General features: G+C 38.2%; 2 protein-coding genes across 4 annotated transcripts in view; one reads left to right on the forward strand and one right to left on the reverse strand.

The window, feature by feature from the left end:
* The window catches only part of rpa2 (replication protein A2), a 15,445-nt gene extending 4,721 nt beyond the window's left edge, over positions 1-10,724 (reverse strand). Inside the window, exons 1-8 of the mRNA XM_062063970.1 lie at positions 10,185-10,724; positions 9,927-10,021; positions 4,975-5,076; positions 3,955-4,068; positions 3,804-3,878; positions 1,481-1,597; positions 1,285-1,410; positions 1,116-1,210 (exon numbers count right to left, since the gene is read on the reverse strand). Coding sequence (XP_061919954.1) covers positions 1,116-1,210; positions 1,285-1,410; positions 1,481-1,597; positions 3,804-3,878; positions 3,955-4,068; positions 4,975-5,076; positions 9,927-10,021; positions 10,185-10,197 — 737 coding nt within the window. The 5' untranslated portion in view covers positions 10,198-10,724. The remainder of the gene's footprint in view (positions 1-1,115; positions 1,211-1,284; positions 1,411-1,480; positions 1,598-3,803; positions 3,879-3,954; positions 4,069-4,974; positions 5,077-9,926; positions 10,022-10,184) is intronic.
* smpdl3b (sphingomyelin phosphodiesterase acid like 3B) overlaps positions 10,593-15,000 on the forward strand; it is a 19,227-nt gene continuing 14,819 nt past the window's right edge. The window contains exons 1-3 of one of the 3 annotated variants that reach the window (XM_062063962.1): positions 10,593-10,754; positions 14,167-14,213; positions 14,279-14,492. In XM_062063962.1, coding sequence (XP_061919946.1) covers positions 10,714-10,754; positions 14,167-14,213; positions 14,279-14,492 — 302 coding nt within the window. In that variant the 5' untranslated portion in view covers positions 10,593-10,713. Of the gene's footprint in view, positions 10,755-13,745; positions 13,766-14,079; positions 14,214-14,278; positions 14,493-15,000 lie in introns of those variants that run through there. The other 2 variants (XM_062063964.1, XM_062063963.1) reach the window with 2 other exon arrangements.

A 15,000-nucleotide genomic window follows, 5' to 3' on the forward strand; every position in this document is an offset into this window, starting at 1 on the left:
TCGGGAAATCGTCGCTTTCTCGGTCCGAATCTCTCTCACTTCATGCGGCCATCATTGTAAACAATAGGGAACTTTGCGTATATGTTCAACTGACTACGTCACGCTACTTCCGGTAGGGGCAAGCCTTTTTTTTTATCAGATACCAAAAGTTGCAATCTTTATCGTCGTTGTTCTATAATAAATCCTTTCAGCAAAAATATGGCAATATCGCGAAATGATCAAGTATTACATAGAATGGATCTGCTATCCCCGTTTAAATAAAAAAAATTCATTTCAGTAGGCCTTTAAAACTATTTTATTCAACATATATTTTTTTTAAATTTTGGTTATACTTGCTGATATTGGACTGTTATCAGTTTCATTATTGGATCTGGACACCCCTAGATAAAATACTACATGTCAATATTGAAATAAATAAAAAAGTATTGATTATTTTTTGTCCAAGTCAATTATAAGTGAAATTTAGTGGAATGCATATGGTTGAAAATGTTGCTTTTAAAAATTGAGAACAGTTTTACATCCAAACAAATTGGAGGTTTCACTCTACTCATATTCACACTTGACTATACAGTACAGGCCAAAAGTTTGGACACACCTCCTCATTTAAATGTGTTTTCTTTATTTCATGACTATTTACATTGTAGATTGTCACTGAAGGCATCAAAACTATGACACCTGTGAAGTGAAAACCATTTCAGGTGACTACCTCTTGAAGCTCATGGAGAGAATGCCACGAGTGTGCAAAGCAGTTCAGAGCAAAGGGTGGCTATTTTGAAGAAACTAGAATATGTTTTCAGTTATTTCCCCTTTTTTTGTTAAGTACATAACTCCACGTGTTCATTCATAGTTTTAATGTGACCATCTACAATGTAAATAGTCATGAAAATAAAGAAAAGGCATTAAATGAGAGAGAAGGTGTGTCCATACTTTTGGCCTGTACTGTAAGTCCGATAAGACCACATGCTGTTCTGTGATATTCAAGGAACATGTTTTGGAAAATCTTCACCCTGATGTCAGGTTGTTTTTTTTGTTTTTTAAAAATGGTCAATTATCAATGAACGTGCGTGGTAACAAGAAGCCAAAAGAAATAAGAAAACACGGCGGCTGTGACTTACTTGATGACCGCCAGGCTGAGGTTGCCCAGTCTGATCTTCAGGTCCTGAATGCTGATGCCTCGCTGGTCTGGACATCCTCTTATCAAACTCAGCACCTTAACGTGCAGGAAAGGAAGACACGTGAGATGGTGACGTCGTGTCTCTGCGAGGACATTCCATGTAATCCCACCTGGTTCTGACTTGCACTTAGACCGTTGTTAACCGTGTCGCGTGCGCCCGCGTAGCCCACGTCAATGTTAGCGGCCAGGCCTCCCGCAGGCCTCGCCAAGGCCGGGCCGCTCTGTTTAGACTGGTCCTGAAAACGAACGAGCGCTAACATTAGCAACCTTCAGGAGGATTTTAGATTCCGTGTTTTGCCTCCTCACCAAGGACTGAGACTTGTTGAGCATCATGTGCGCCTGGACTACCTCCAGCATGTGTGACGTGATCTCATTCATGTCCTCCAGGGGTCTGACGCTGAACGCCACCACAGATCGGTTATTCTGGACACAACAGGAACATTGAAATACTGATGACCACAAACCATTTTCACTATCCAGCAACCTAGTTTTCTTTGACCTCCACCAAGGAAATCACCTTTTATTCTCATTAGTGGGGGACTTCCTGTCAGCACTTTTTCCACTAATCAACATTGATTTATTTCACGACAAGTTGCAGTTGATTCAAGTGAAAATCCACAAAGCAATCATAAAAGAAAAATGTATATATTTTTTCATAAATACACTACCGTTCAAAAGTTTGGGGTCACATGGAAATGTCCTTATTTTTGAAGGAAAAGCACTGTACTTTTCAATGAAGATAACTTTAAACTAGTCTTAACTTGAAAGAAATACACTCTATACATTGCTAATGTGCTAAATGACTATTCTAGCTGCAAATGTCTGCTTTTTGGTGCAATATCTACATAGGTGTATAGAGGCCCATTTCCAGCAACTATCACTCCAGTGTTCTAATGGTACAATGTGTTTGCTCATTGGCTCAGAAGGCTAATTGATGATTAGAAAACCCTTGTGCAATCATGTTCACACATCTGAAAACACTTTAGCTCCTTACAGAAGCTACAAAACTGACCTTCCTTTGAGCAGATTGACTTTCTGGAGCATCACATTTGTGGGCTCAATTAAACGCTCAAAATGGCCAGAAAAAGAGAACTTTCATCTGAAACTCCACAGTCTATTCTTGTTCTTAGAAATGAAGGCTATTCCACTAAATTGTTTGGGTGACCCCAAACTTTTGAACGGTAGTGTATACATATACAGTTTATAAATATATATATATGTATATATATAAAAATATACATATATATATATATATACACACACATATATATATATATATACACATATATATATATATATATATATATATATATATATATATATATATATATATATATATATATATACATATATATATATACATATATATATATATATATATACATACATATATATATATATATTAGGGCTGCAACTAACGATTAATTTGATAATCGATTAATCTGTCGATTATTACTTCGATTAATAATCGGATAAAAGAGACAAACTACATTTCTATCCTTTCCAGTATTTTATTGAAAAAAAACAGCATACTGGCACCATACTTATTTTGATTATTCTTTCTCAGCTGTTTGTACATGTTGCAGTTTATAAATAAAGGTCTATTTAAAAAGCCTCTGCGCATGCGCATAGCATAGATCCAACGAATCGATGACTAAATTAATCGACAACTATTTTTATAATCGATTTTAATCGATTTAATCGATTAGTTGTTGCAGCCCTAATATGTAATATATATATATATATATATATATATATATATATATATATATATATATATATATATATATATATATATATATATATAATTGTTTTATATATATTTATTTTTTATTGCTTTTGTTAATGCACACATTAATAGTGAAATTCAAATGTTGATGTGCATTTATTAGAAAAAAATGAAGGTTGTTGCAAACATAGAAAATGTTTTGTTTCTTTCAACTATTTCATATTAATAAAGTCTACTTTAGTCGATGACTCGAACAAACTTACCAAAAGATTACTAGATTACAAAAATAAGGTGATAGTTGCAACCCGAGCAGCAAAAAAGAAAAAAACCCACAGTGCACAAATATGATCATTGTAATTTATCATGGGGGCGGGGATTTGAGGATGATGATCATTATTAATATTAACATTAGAAAACGCTTACAAGCCTTAACAAAAGGTCTAGACCAGCTCTTTAAATTTAAACATCCACAGACAAAACTTGCGAGTGAGTTGTTGTTGTATATTAAAGACTTAGGACTTTGTCCGACACTTAAACACAGCAGCACACTACGGGTGAATAGAAGCTGAAATAGAGTAAGGTTACTATTGTGAGCATATGTGGATGTAATTACATATGATCTGAAGATGCATCTTCCAACAATATACTTGTTATATAACAGGTGAGTATGTACTGTATTGTTGATCAAAAATCAGATTATTATTCCTAAGGGATGGGGCAGGACATTATGCTCCTTCTTGGACACACAATACGAGTTTTTTTTATTTTATTTAAATACTATTAATGTTGTTTTTTTCTTTCTCAGATTGCCTGCCCCCTTTTACTCCTGTTCCAGTTTTAAGGACTGCCGCAGGACTCTACCCGCAGAGGTACTTTGACGACATAAGAGCGTGAACTCACCTGAAAGGAGCGCAGGTTGCCAGAAATTTTGACGTAAGTGCCTGGAGGCAACACCCCGCCTTCCACATTAGGGTCCTTGGACCAGAGAGACAAAAGTTAAAAGTTGCACATTAAGTATTTTAAAATGGTCATCTCTCCAGTCAGTACTGACATCTGTGTCCACCCACTGCTTCACATCCATCGGGGCTGACGTCATGTCGTCCACCTTGTACTGGATGTTGGTCATGGACTTGTCTGTACTCCTGATGATTCCTATGATGGTGACCTAGGTAACAACCAACGCATTTTACTTTTAGTAAACCTCCAACTTATACAGGCGATTGCCTTTCCTCCTACAAAAAACAAAAAAAAACATTATCGAATCTCGTTACTTCTAGACCTCCACCCCAGATCCCACCTCACTCCTACCCACTTCTCCAAAGTGGGCTGGCTCAAGGTGGAGGACAGAGTTAAACAACTTGCACTGAGCCTAGTCTATAAAATCCACTACACCTCCCTGATACCGAAGTACATGTCAAACTACTTCCTTAACGTAAATGACCGCCATAACCACAACACCAGGGGGAGCTCCACTAACCACGTTAAACCCAGATTCCGAACTAACAAAGGTCTTAACTCATTCTCCTTCTATGCCACATCAATGTGGAATGCACTCCCAACAGGTGTAAAAGAAAGGGCATCTCTATCCTCCTTCAAAACCGCAATAAAAGTTCACCTCCAGGCAGCTACAACCCTAAACTAACACCCTCCCCGGATTGCTAATAATCAAATGTAAACAATCAAATGCAGATACTTTTTCTTTTTCTTATGCCTTCTGATCTCTCTCTCTCTCTCTCTCTCTCTCTCTCTCTCTCTCTCTCTCTCTCTCTCTCTCTCTATGTCCACTACTTGATGTCCATATCCCCACCCCCCCCCCCTCCACACCCCTGATTGTAAATAATGTAAATAATTCAATGTGATTATCTTGTGTGATGACTGTATTATGATGATAGTATATATGATAGTATATATCTGTATCATGAATCAATTTAAGTGGACCCCGACTTAAACAAGTTGAAAAACTTATTGGGGTGTTACCATTTAGTGGTCAATTGTATGGAATATGTACTTCACTGTGCAACCTACTAATAAAAGTCTCAATCAATCAATCAATCAATCAATCAATCCTCACTTGAGCCACTTCCACCTCCCCGACTCTGAAGGCCTCATCTGACTGGGTCGCGGACATCAGCTGGGACACGGTGCAAGGGATGATCTGTGTAGCTCTGGTTCTCTGGGGAATAAAAAACAAGTATGGCATTAACAGAATAGCGCCAAATTAGTTCTGGGGTGTCCAAACTTGAGTTCAAATAAGGAATGTGGCCCGTAGACAGTTTCCGATTTACAGGCATGTGATTTGACCACAATGAAAAAGACTGAAAAAATTTCCGGGGGTCTGGGGGACGAAGGCCCCCAGCCAGGTCCAGGTGGGGGGACAAGGGGGGCAACGCCCCCCGAAGCTCCTGGTTTTTCACCAATTTAACATGCTAAAATGAACAAAGACAGCACCATTTGAAGAAAATATTTGAGTGTTTAAAGACATGAAAACATCATTAATAGAACATACATAACCCAATGATCCTAATGAATGACTGTATATGGTTCAGTCCCAACAGTATTTAGTCACTAATATTTACATCTTGTGTTCATTTCACATCCACATTGATCAGTGTTATTATCTACACTTTATTTACAGTATTACCACATTACTTCAGTTCACTTCACATTAGGGATGATACTCGAAACCGGTTTTCCCGGTTGTTCGATAAGAAAAGAACCGAGTCCTCGGACTCAAATACCTTTTTGAGAACCGGTACCCGTTATCGAGACCACTATAGTAAAGAAAAAGAGTTGGTTCTTTATTCGAATCCCTCGGAACGAATCCCGTCAAGACCAGAAATGCCCCGTGAGACATCACAAGAAATGACGTCATGTAGCTCAGTCATTAGGCGCAGATAGGAAAAGCTGGAAAAACAATGGACGGGAAAAAGCGCTCCAAGGTGTAATAAAGTTCAAAACAAAAGGTATAATCCAATGAATAACTTTACTGAGAGATTTGAGCAGGGTACAAACTCATGACGAACACTTTTACGTCCAACCGGAAACATAGCAACCAGGCTAGCAACGCACCTCCTTTACGGCAGCTGGCGCAACCTTCTTAAAGCAACCGCAGCACATACATATATATATACAACACCGCAGCACATACATATATATACACAACACCGCAGCACATACATATATGACATCTCCCTTTAACTTTTGTTTTTCTTTCCTTGTAAACATTACAAAATCACACTGTATATGTGTTGTCTGTCTAATTATAAATAATGCAGACGAGGCGTGTTGGCTGAGTTCTTGACGTTTACTTTCACAGCGTGCTCATAACCTCATTCTTAGGTGCCGGGTGAGACATGCAACAACACTTTTCGGGGCTACCGCGCATGCTTGTCACTCCCGTTGCATGCTGGGTAGTGTAGTTGTTATAATCCCTTGCCTAGCTCATAACATCACATCTTTCCCCCTATAAAGAAATAATGTTAACTCAATAAAGTGTTTTTCTTTTTTTAGCTTTAACTTTTCATATTTTAGCATTGTAACCACATTTGCAAACAACTTTTCTCTTCATAGAATTTTCTTTCAATAAAGAAATAAAGTGCAAAAATGTCAAAGCATCATAACAAACAGTTATGTCAAATAGCAGCAGAAGTGCACTTTTTGGAGAGCTGTATTATTTTCAGTTTTGTGCCCAAGGGACTGATTTTATTTAACACTATATTATTATTTATACACCTATAGTGATCACAGAGACAGCTTGTTTTTGTGTAACTGTATATATTTGTTTCTCTGAAAAATCCCACTTAATATACTTTGGGTAATAACAGTCAATATTATTTTATTTGATTTAATTTTTTTAGGGGGGTAACAGTCAATATTTATTTATTAGATTTTATTTTTTTCTTATATAATAAAAGTGAGCTTTTGTTAAACCAAATATTGTGGGGTTTTTCCCCATGTACAACAACCTATCTGGACTCCATAAGAGAATCGATAAGGAATCGGTTCGATAAGAGGATTCCATAATAGACTCGAACTCGATAATTTCTTATCAAACATCATCCCTACTTCACACATTAGCTTTCTCGGAGAGCCCAGCCCTAACATGAGCTTTCCTTGCCAATTTATTTAACAAAATACCAAATGTAAACATTTCATTCTTTTCACCAAAATAGGATATCAATTTATGAAAATAATTAAACATGTTTAGTATTGTTTACTCATATTTGAAAATAGGAAATAATAATAATGTGAGGACACTGACATATTGCATGAAACAAGTGTGAAAATATTTACCTTCAAGATTGTTACACCACTGACAATAGTTTCAAGAGACTACATAAGAACTTAATATTACAAAATAGTATTATATGCAAATTTATTTCAAATAAATTGTTAACTGGATCAATAATGCGACTCTTTGAATTTCTGTAATTTCATAATATATTTTCACGTGGCTTTTTATTTTAAAAAAAACCCATTTATATTTCGCAAAGCAATAATTGGTTAATATTTAAAACAAACGTGCGTATTTCGCAAGCAAATATTTTTTAGCTTACCTCATTATTAACAACCCTGTCTGCAACTGAAGTGGGCGGATCTTTCCTCTCCATGTCTACGGCAGTTGTCGATGTAAACAAGATGAAGTCCGTAAGGTTTGCTCACTTTCGGTTGACATCCAAAAGGGACGATCGATTTTCCGAATAAAATCACCTAACAAAGTCGTAACTTCCTTCTTCCCAACAGTATCAGTGATTTCCCTTTCCATCCAGTCCCATCCAAACTTATTTTTGTCATGTTTATCAATTTCTTTTACTCGTAAAGCGTCCTTTCTCTCGAGAACCGACATCGTTTACATATGGAAAATGGCGGTATGATGACGTTATTAACGTCATCATTCATAACAGATGTACTGATTGGTCACAAGGAATATGTCGACCAATCAACTACGGCGTAATATAAACTACGTCTCGAATCTTGATTTAGGGTCGGAAAAAAACCCGGAAAAACGGGAGATCATTTTTTTCCCCCGAGATTAAAAAAGACGGAATTCCGACTTTAGACGGAAAAATCACATGCCTGGATTTAATGTCAAATATCTTTGATTGATTGAAACTTGTATTAGTAGATTGCACAGTACAGTACATATTCCGTACAATTGACCACTAAATGGTAACACCCGAATAAAGTTTTTCAACTTGTTTAAGTCGGGGTCCACGTTAATCAATTCATGGTAAATCTGACATCCTGATTGCTGCATATTAGCCAGTAAGTTGTTGACCACATTAGTAAATCAGGTCAACGACCATGAATTCTGATTGGAGGTGAGCAAAGCACAGCATCAACTTATATGATCCAATCCAAACAACCTTCCCTACTCATAGCGCAAAAAAAATGCATCCGACGCAAAAAGTCAACACACATGGTCACACACACAACACAAGCTGCTCACTGAACCATGTTGATATTATTCAAACGTTTAAGCACCATAAAGGAATATCAAAAATACACCCATTTAAATCCATTACAATGCATGATGGGAAAAATGCAAAACACTCCACACTCATCCATGCTTGGCGCATTTTAGCTGTTTGATATTTCTGATTGACTACAAAACTTTAAGGAGGTTGTCACGGAAGTAAACAAAGTAGGAGTCCAACTTTCACATACTCTTAATATCCAATTATATTAATGATACATCTATTGTATTAATATAATATGTAAACACACATATGTATAGGCTATATACAATACAGGCCAAAAGTTTGGACACACCTTCTTATTCAATGCGTTTTCTTTATTTTCATGACTATTTACATTGTAGGTTGTCACTGAAGGCATCCCAACTATGAATGAACACATGTGGAGTTATGTACTTAACAAAAAAAAGGTGAAATAACTGAAAACATGTTTTATATTCTAGTTTCTTCAAAATAGCCAATATTGGCTCGGATTACTGCTTTGCACACTCTTGGCATTCTCTCGATGACCTTCAAGAGGTAGTCACCTGAAATAGTTTTCACTTCACATGTGTGCTTGAAGCTCATGGAGAGAATGCCAAGAGTGTGCAAAGCAGCAACCAGAGCAAAGGGTGGCTGTTTTGAAGAAACTAGAATATAAAACATGTTATTTCACCTTCTTTTGTTAAGTACATAACTCCACATGTGTTTATTCATAGTTTTGATGCCTTCAGTAACAATCTACAATGTATGGGGGGGAGTATATTGTAGCGTCCCGAAAGAGTTAGTGCTGCAAGGGGTTCTGGGTATTTGTTCTGTTGTGTTACAGTGCGGATGTTCTCCCGAAGTGTGTTTGTCATTCTTGTTTGGTGTGGGTTCACAGTGTGGCGCATATTTGTAACAGTGTTAAAGTTGTTTATATGTCCACCCTCAGTGTGACCAGTATGGCTGTTGACCAAGTATGCTTTGCATTCACTTAAGTGTGTGAAAAGCCGTAGATATTATGTGATTGGGCCGGCACGCAAAGGCAGTGCCTTTAAGGCACGCCCCCAATATTGTTGTCTGGGTGGAAATCGGGAGAATGGTTGCCCCGGGAGATTTTCGGGAGGGGCACTGAAATTCGGGAGTCTCCCGGGGAAATCGGGAGGGTTGGCAAGTATGACTGGGAGACGTAACTGCTCTGTACTTCTCCCTAAGTCATAAATTGTACTTTTTGAAACCGATAATTTCCGATATTACATTTTAAAGCATTTATCTCTAGTTCTTATATCTATCTGTCAGTAGACAAGCTATCAAAGCACTAAAACCTGTAGTGGGTTTACACAGTTCACCCACGGAACTGCTACTTCACAAACTGTGTGTGATATTACAGTGGCCAAAAATGTTAAATGTACTTTTTAAATAAAACCTCAGCCTTGTTATGAATGAACACTTAGGCCTACTACGCTACTTTATTTTAATATTGGTCATTATGGTGGTACTTGGAGAGCCAAGTTTGAGGGCCACTGTATTACAGCAAATGATAAACACAAAACTAAAGAAAAAATAAACATAATAAAGCACTTACCCCTTTCTTCTCTCCTCCCTGCGACAAGGAAGGCGACGCAAAGCCGCCAGGCGACTGAGTGTATCCCCCAGCCATACTGGAGTCATTATATCCTCCTAAAATACAAATAAACAACAGTCAAGAGCAATGGCGGCCTTTGTTGCCAATGACAAGCGATGCTAATTCGTATGGCACCACTACAACAAAGATGCGGTAAAGTTAGCAAAAGAAAACAAAAAGTAGCAAAAACTAAAATGAGCGTTTAGGCGTTCAACTCACCCTGGTTCCACATTTTTATTCGAACAGAGTATTTCGTGTTATTTGAGATTGAAACGTTAGCAATGAGGACGACATATAAACATGTCTGACCGCTTCCTCCCGCGCCAAGAATTAAACTCAGGGCGCATGCGTCAACGAGAATTCCCGCGAAGCGCCACAAAGCGGAAGTAGAAATATCCCGATTGTTGTCTGCCAGACTACTGCCGTAAAATCAGCGCTACTCGGCCCCAATTTAAATGATTATAGTGAATTAAGTGCAGTAATATGAAATAAATGAAACCCAGTTAGGTATGTTACCGGACTGCTTTCAGAAGGAGACACAAACATTGCACCTGACAGACAGAGATCAGGTTCTTGGCATAATCTGCTTCCGTTCAACCGTGTTACCTTCAAGGACAGAGAATCGAGTAGTAGTTTGCCAAATGCATGGCTGATGCGTTCAAGCGTGTATCCTTTATTCAAAAACGCAAAGGCCTTTCGCGGAAATATCGCTTCAGCGAGTGACACCTGAAATGATACATCACAAGAGATGACCTTTCGTTTACAGCGATTTCGGTTTCAAACTTGGGAGTGAGTGACTTAACATTTTTGCAACAAATTAATAAATAAAAAAATCACGACACCTTTTTTATATGAAGGGTCTTTGATTTGTGCTTTTGAAGTACAGAAGCCCTCCTGTTGTATAGAAGATCTTTGAATAGCATTCACTTATTTACTTAAACTGTATGCGTATTATTGCCATTTGGTGTGGTAAAAAGACAAAACAGCAAAAATACATAAACACAAGGATGAAGATTTGGTAATACGGAGGCGTGGCTTGAAGGGTTTAGTAATGATGCATGTTTTAGAGCAAAGTGGTTTTCACTGAGGGCCACATTGCAGTTTTGTTTGGCCCCAGAGGGCCGCTTCTAACAGTGCTTCTAACTATTATTACACCATTTTTAATGCATTTTATCTGTAGATTTAAATTTTTAAAAAAAAATTAAAAAAATATGGTAAATTTCAATAATTTAACCTCAAAATGTAGTGTGTATTACTGTAAATGGAAAAACAGTACTGCTGTTATTATGGTAAAAAAAAAAAAAGGCAGCTCAGTTGGCAGAATTTTACTGTAAAATGTATATTCGTTTTTTTACCGTAAATAAAAAAAAATTCAATTTTACAGTAAAATGTTTGCACCTGAGCTGCCAGTTTTTTTTTTTTACCGCAAATCAACAACTGTAGATTTTTCGTTGGATTACTGTAAATGCCAAAACAGCACCAGTTTTACAGTAAAAAAAGTACTGTTTTTTTCATTTAGAGAAAAATGCTGTAAAAAAACCACAGTAAATTTTACAATTTTACCATGAAATCTATTGCTACTTTTACATTGCACAATTTGATGGATAACTTGCTTTGAAATCATCATTATTAGTATTTATTTCTATTTTTAAAAATGGTTTGAATGTTTGATCATATATTTTTGCATAATTAGACAATCTTTAAGTTAACATCATTTGCGATTACATGGAGTACATATATTTTTATCTCCCAAAATAGGAAGAAAGAATACTATTAAGTAAGAAAAGTTATTTATTGATACATATTATTTCCAGGCTTTCGAGGGCCAAGTAAAATGAAGTGGCGGGCCACATCTGGCCCCAGGGGCTTTGAGTTTGACACCTTTGTTTTATAGTAATTATGGATACACTGGAAACACATTTTGCAATAATTATTTTTAGTACAAAATAGCAAAATTAAATACGCTTTACTTTGGGTTTTCCAAATGACATGACAAATTAGTTTTAGTTTAGTAAGTCCTGGCTGAGGATGAGCAACAAAAGGCTAGAACTTTTATAGGAATGGACAGAAAAGGAGCTGTTAGATGTATTCTGATTGCCATTGCAGTGACAGCTGGGCTTGTACAGTCTTATGTCAACAACAAAGCCTTGGAGAGGAGCACAATGCCTCTTGTTTTCATTTGTTTACTTTCTTTTACAAAACCCCAAAAGCAGTGAAGTTGGCACATTGTGTAAATGGTAAATAAAAACAGAATACAATGTTTTGCAAATGCTTTTCAACTTATATTCAATTGAATAGACTGCAAAGACAAGATATTTAACGTTCGAACGGGAAAACTTTGTTATTTTTTGCAAATATTAGCTCATTTGGAATTTGATGCCTGCAACATGCTTCGAAAAAGCTGGGACAAGTGGCAAAGTTGAGGAATGCTCATCAAACACTTATTTGGAACATCCCACAGGTGAACAGGCAAATTGGGAACAGGTGGGTGCCATGATTGGCTATAAAAAGCAGCTTCAGTCATTCACAAACAAGGATGGGGCGAGGGTCACCACTTTGTCAACAAATGCGTGAGCAAATTGTCCAACAGTTTAATGGTACATACAGCTTTTGGAGCAACATATGTTGCCATCCAAGCAATGTGTTTTTCATGGACGCCCCTGCTTATTTCAGCAACACAAGCCACATTTTGCACGTGTTACAACAGTGTGGCTTCATAGTAAAAGAGTGTGGGTACTAGACTGGCCTGCCTGTAATCCAGACCTGTCTCCCATTGAAAACGTGTGGCACATTATGAAGCCTAAAATAGCAGAAGGGAGACCCCCGGACTGTTGAACAACTTAAGCTGTACATCAAGCAAGAATGGGAAAGAATTCCACCTGAAAAGCTTAAAAAAATGTGTCTCCTCAGTTCCCAAACGTTTACTGAGTGTTGTTTAAAGGAAAGGCCATGTAACACAGTAGTAAAAATGCCCCTGTGACAACTTTTTTGCAATGTGTTGCTGTCATTAAATTCTAAGTCAATGATTATTTTCCCAAAAAATTAAGTTACTCAGTTCCAACATGAAATATCTTGTCTTTGCAGTCTATTCAATTGAATATAAGTTGAAAAGCATTTGCAAATCATTGTATTCTGTTTTTATTTACACAACGTGCCAACTTCACTGCTTTTGAATTTACTCGTGAGTCATGTTTGGAGGCCAACTCTTTCCCCCACCTGCATCCGACCGCCCATCGGTGTGGCTGACCGCTGATTGGTCAGCTGCTGCGTCCTGTCAATCAGAGCAAAAAAAACAGCCAACAAATAATGTTTTCCACTTGGCACTAATGTTTGACTTGCCTCTATTCAATATTGTTTTTGAATTGTAAAAAGCGCACGGGGACCAAAACTGCCTTTTGAAAAAGGTGCAGTGTCAGGTTCAAACACTGATGACATCTATTAAACAGACAAAGAAGCAAGGAATTAAACAGAGACAGAATTACATTTGGCTCAATTGAGGAGAAACGTCTGGGCTGTACTCTTGTAGTCTCCACCACGCTCTGACAAAAGATTGTACACCTCCTCTTTTGTTTGGACTTTCCCTGATTACATGGCAACAGCGGTTTCTAAGGGAGGGGGGTCATAAACAGCCATCGCCTTCGTTACAAAACAGTTAAAAGAAAAGGTGCCCTGCCTCCTCTCCGCTTTGCAGATCTCGGGTCAAGACAAAATGTTCCTGTGGATTACAGTACATCAAAGAAACCGACGCCTTCATGTCGCTTCCCATCCCACACAGTGGAGTTTTACAAGCCTTTTGCTTGGTAAGATCAAAGACAGCTTTTTGTCCTCTCGCAGGGTGAGCTGAACTCAATGTAACACAAAGTTTTGTGATAACTTAGATACAATTATTCTGCCGTCTTTTTCCCAAGTTTCACCCCTGCAGAGGGATAAAAGTGAAAGGAGAAAGTCCACCCCCTTATATTTATGGCAAGTGTCACGTGACCACTTCTGTATTAGGATGTCATTTAGCAAACATGACAGTTGAGGAAGTTACACGCAAGCTCGTGGTTTCCCGGGTTGGTAAAGTATTTACAATAGACCGGGCAATAAACACGTCATGCATATTGGCGATTATCTCCACCGGCCTCTCCCATTCTCAGTGGACTTGAGCACAGACCATTAACGTGCATGTGTGTGCTTCCTTCAACATGTCCGCACAAAGGTTGCTGCTGTGTTGCCTTCTTTTTAAAGGCACTCTGGCACTCTCAGGTAAGTAACAAAAGGGAACGCGGTCGTCGTGGAATTCAACAACGCTCTGTTTTGAATCCACCCAGGCAACTTTTGGCACATCACCGACCTGCACTGGGACCCGTCCTACGCCCTGGGAGATGACCCTAAGAAGGTGTGCGCGTCGAGCGGTGTCCGACCCGCCGCCCAGGCGGGTGCGTTCGGTGACTACGCGTGCGACTCGCCATGGAAACTCATCAACTCCTCCGTTTATGCAATGAAGAAGTTTCTACCAGACCCGGATTTCATTGTGTGGACTGGGTATGTAAAAGAGTCTTGTACACACGCTGTTATCACTATGAGGGTTATTACTGGTAATGGCATGGATGGGCATCAATAATACTGTACAGTCGTGGTCAAAAGTTGTAAAGAACATAATGTCATGGCTGAAAGGCCTCACCTTTTCTCCTTCAAACATATTTCTGGCCAAACAGCTCCATTTTAGTTTCATCTGACATCACATGGACAAAGATAAGACCTTCTGGAGGAAAGTTCTGTGGTCAGATGAAACAAAAATGAAGCCGTTTGGCCACAATACCCAGCAATATGTTTGGAGCCCTTAATCCCAGGAACACCATTCCTACCGTCAGGTATGGTGGTGGTAGTATTATGCTCCGGGCCTGTTTTGCTGCCAATGGAACTGCTGCTTTACAGAGAGTAAATGGGACAATGAAAAAAGGAGGATTACCTCCAAATTCTTCAGGACAAGCTAAAATCATCAGCCCGGAGGTTGGGTCTTGGGCGCAGTTGGGTGTTCCAACAGGACAAT

The sequence above is a fragment of the Entelurus aequoreus genome, linkage group LG11, assembly GCF_033978785.1.
Source record: "Entelurus aequoreus isolate RoL-2023_Sb linkage group LG11, RoL_Eaeq_v1.1, whole genome shotgun sequence".
Taxonomy (NCBI): Eukaryota; Metazoa; Chordata; class Actinopteri; order Syngnathiformes; family Syngnathidae; genus Entelurus; species Entelurus aequoreus.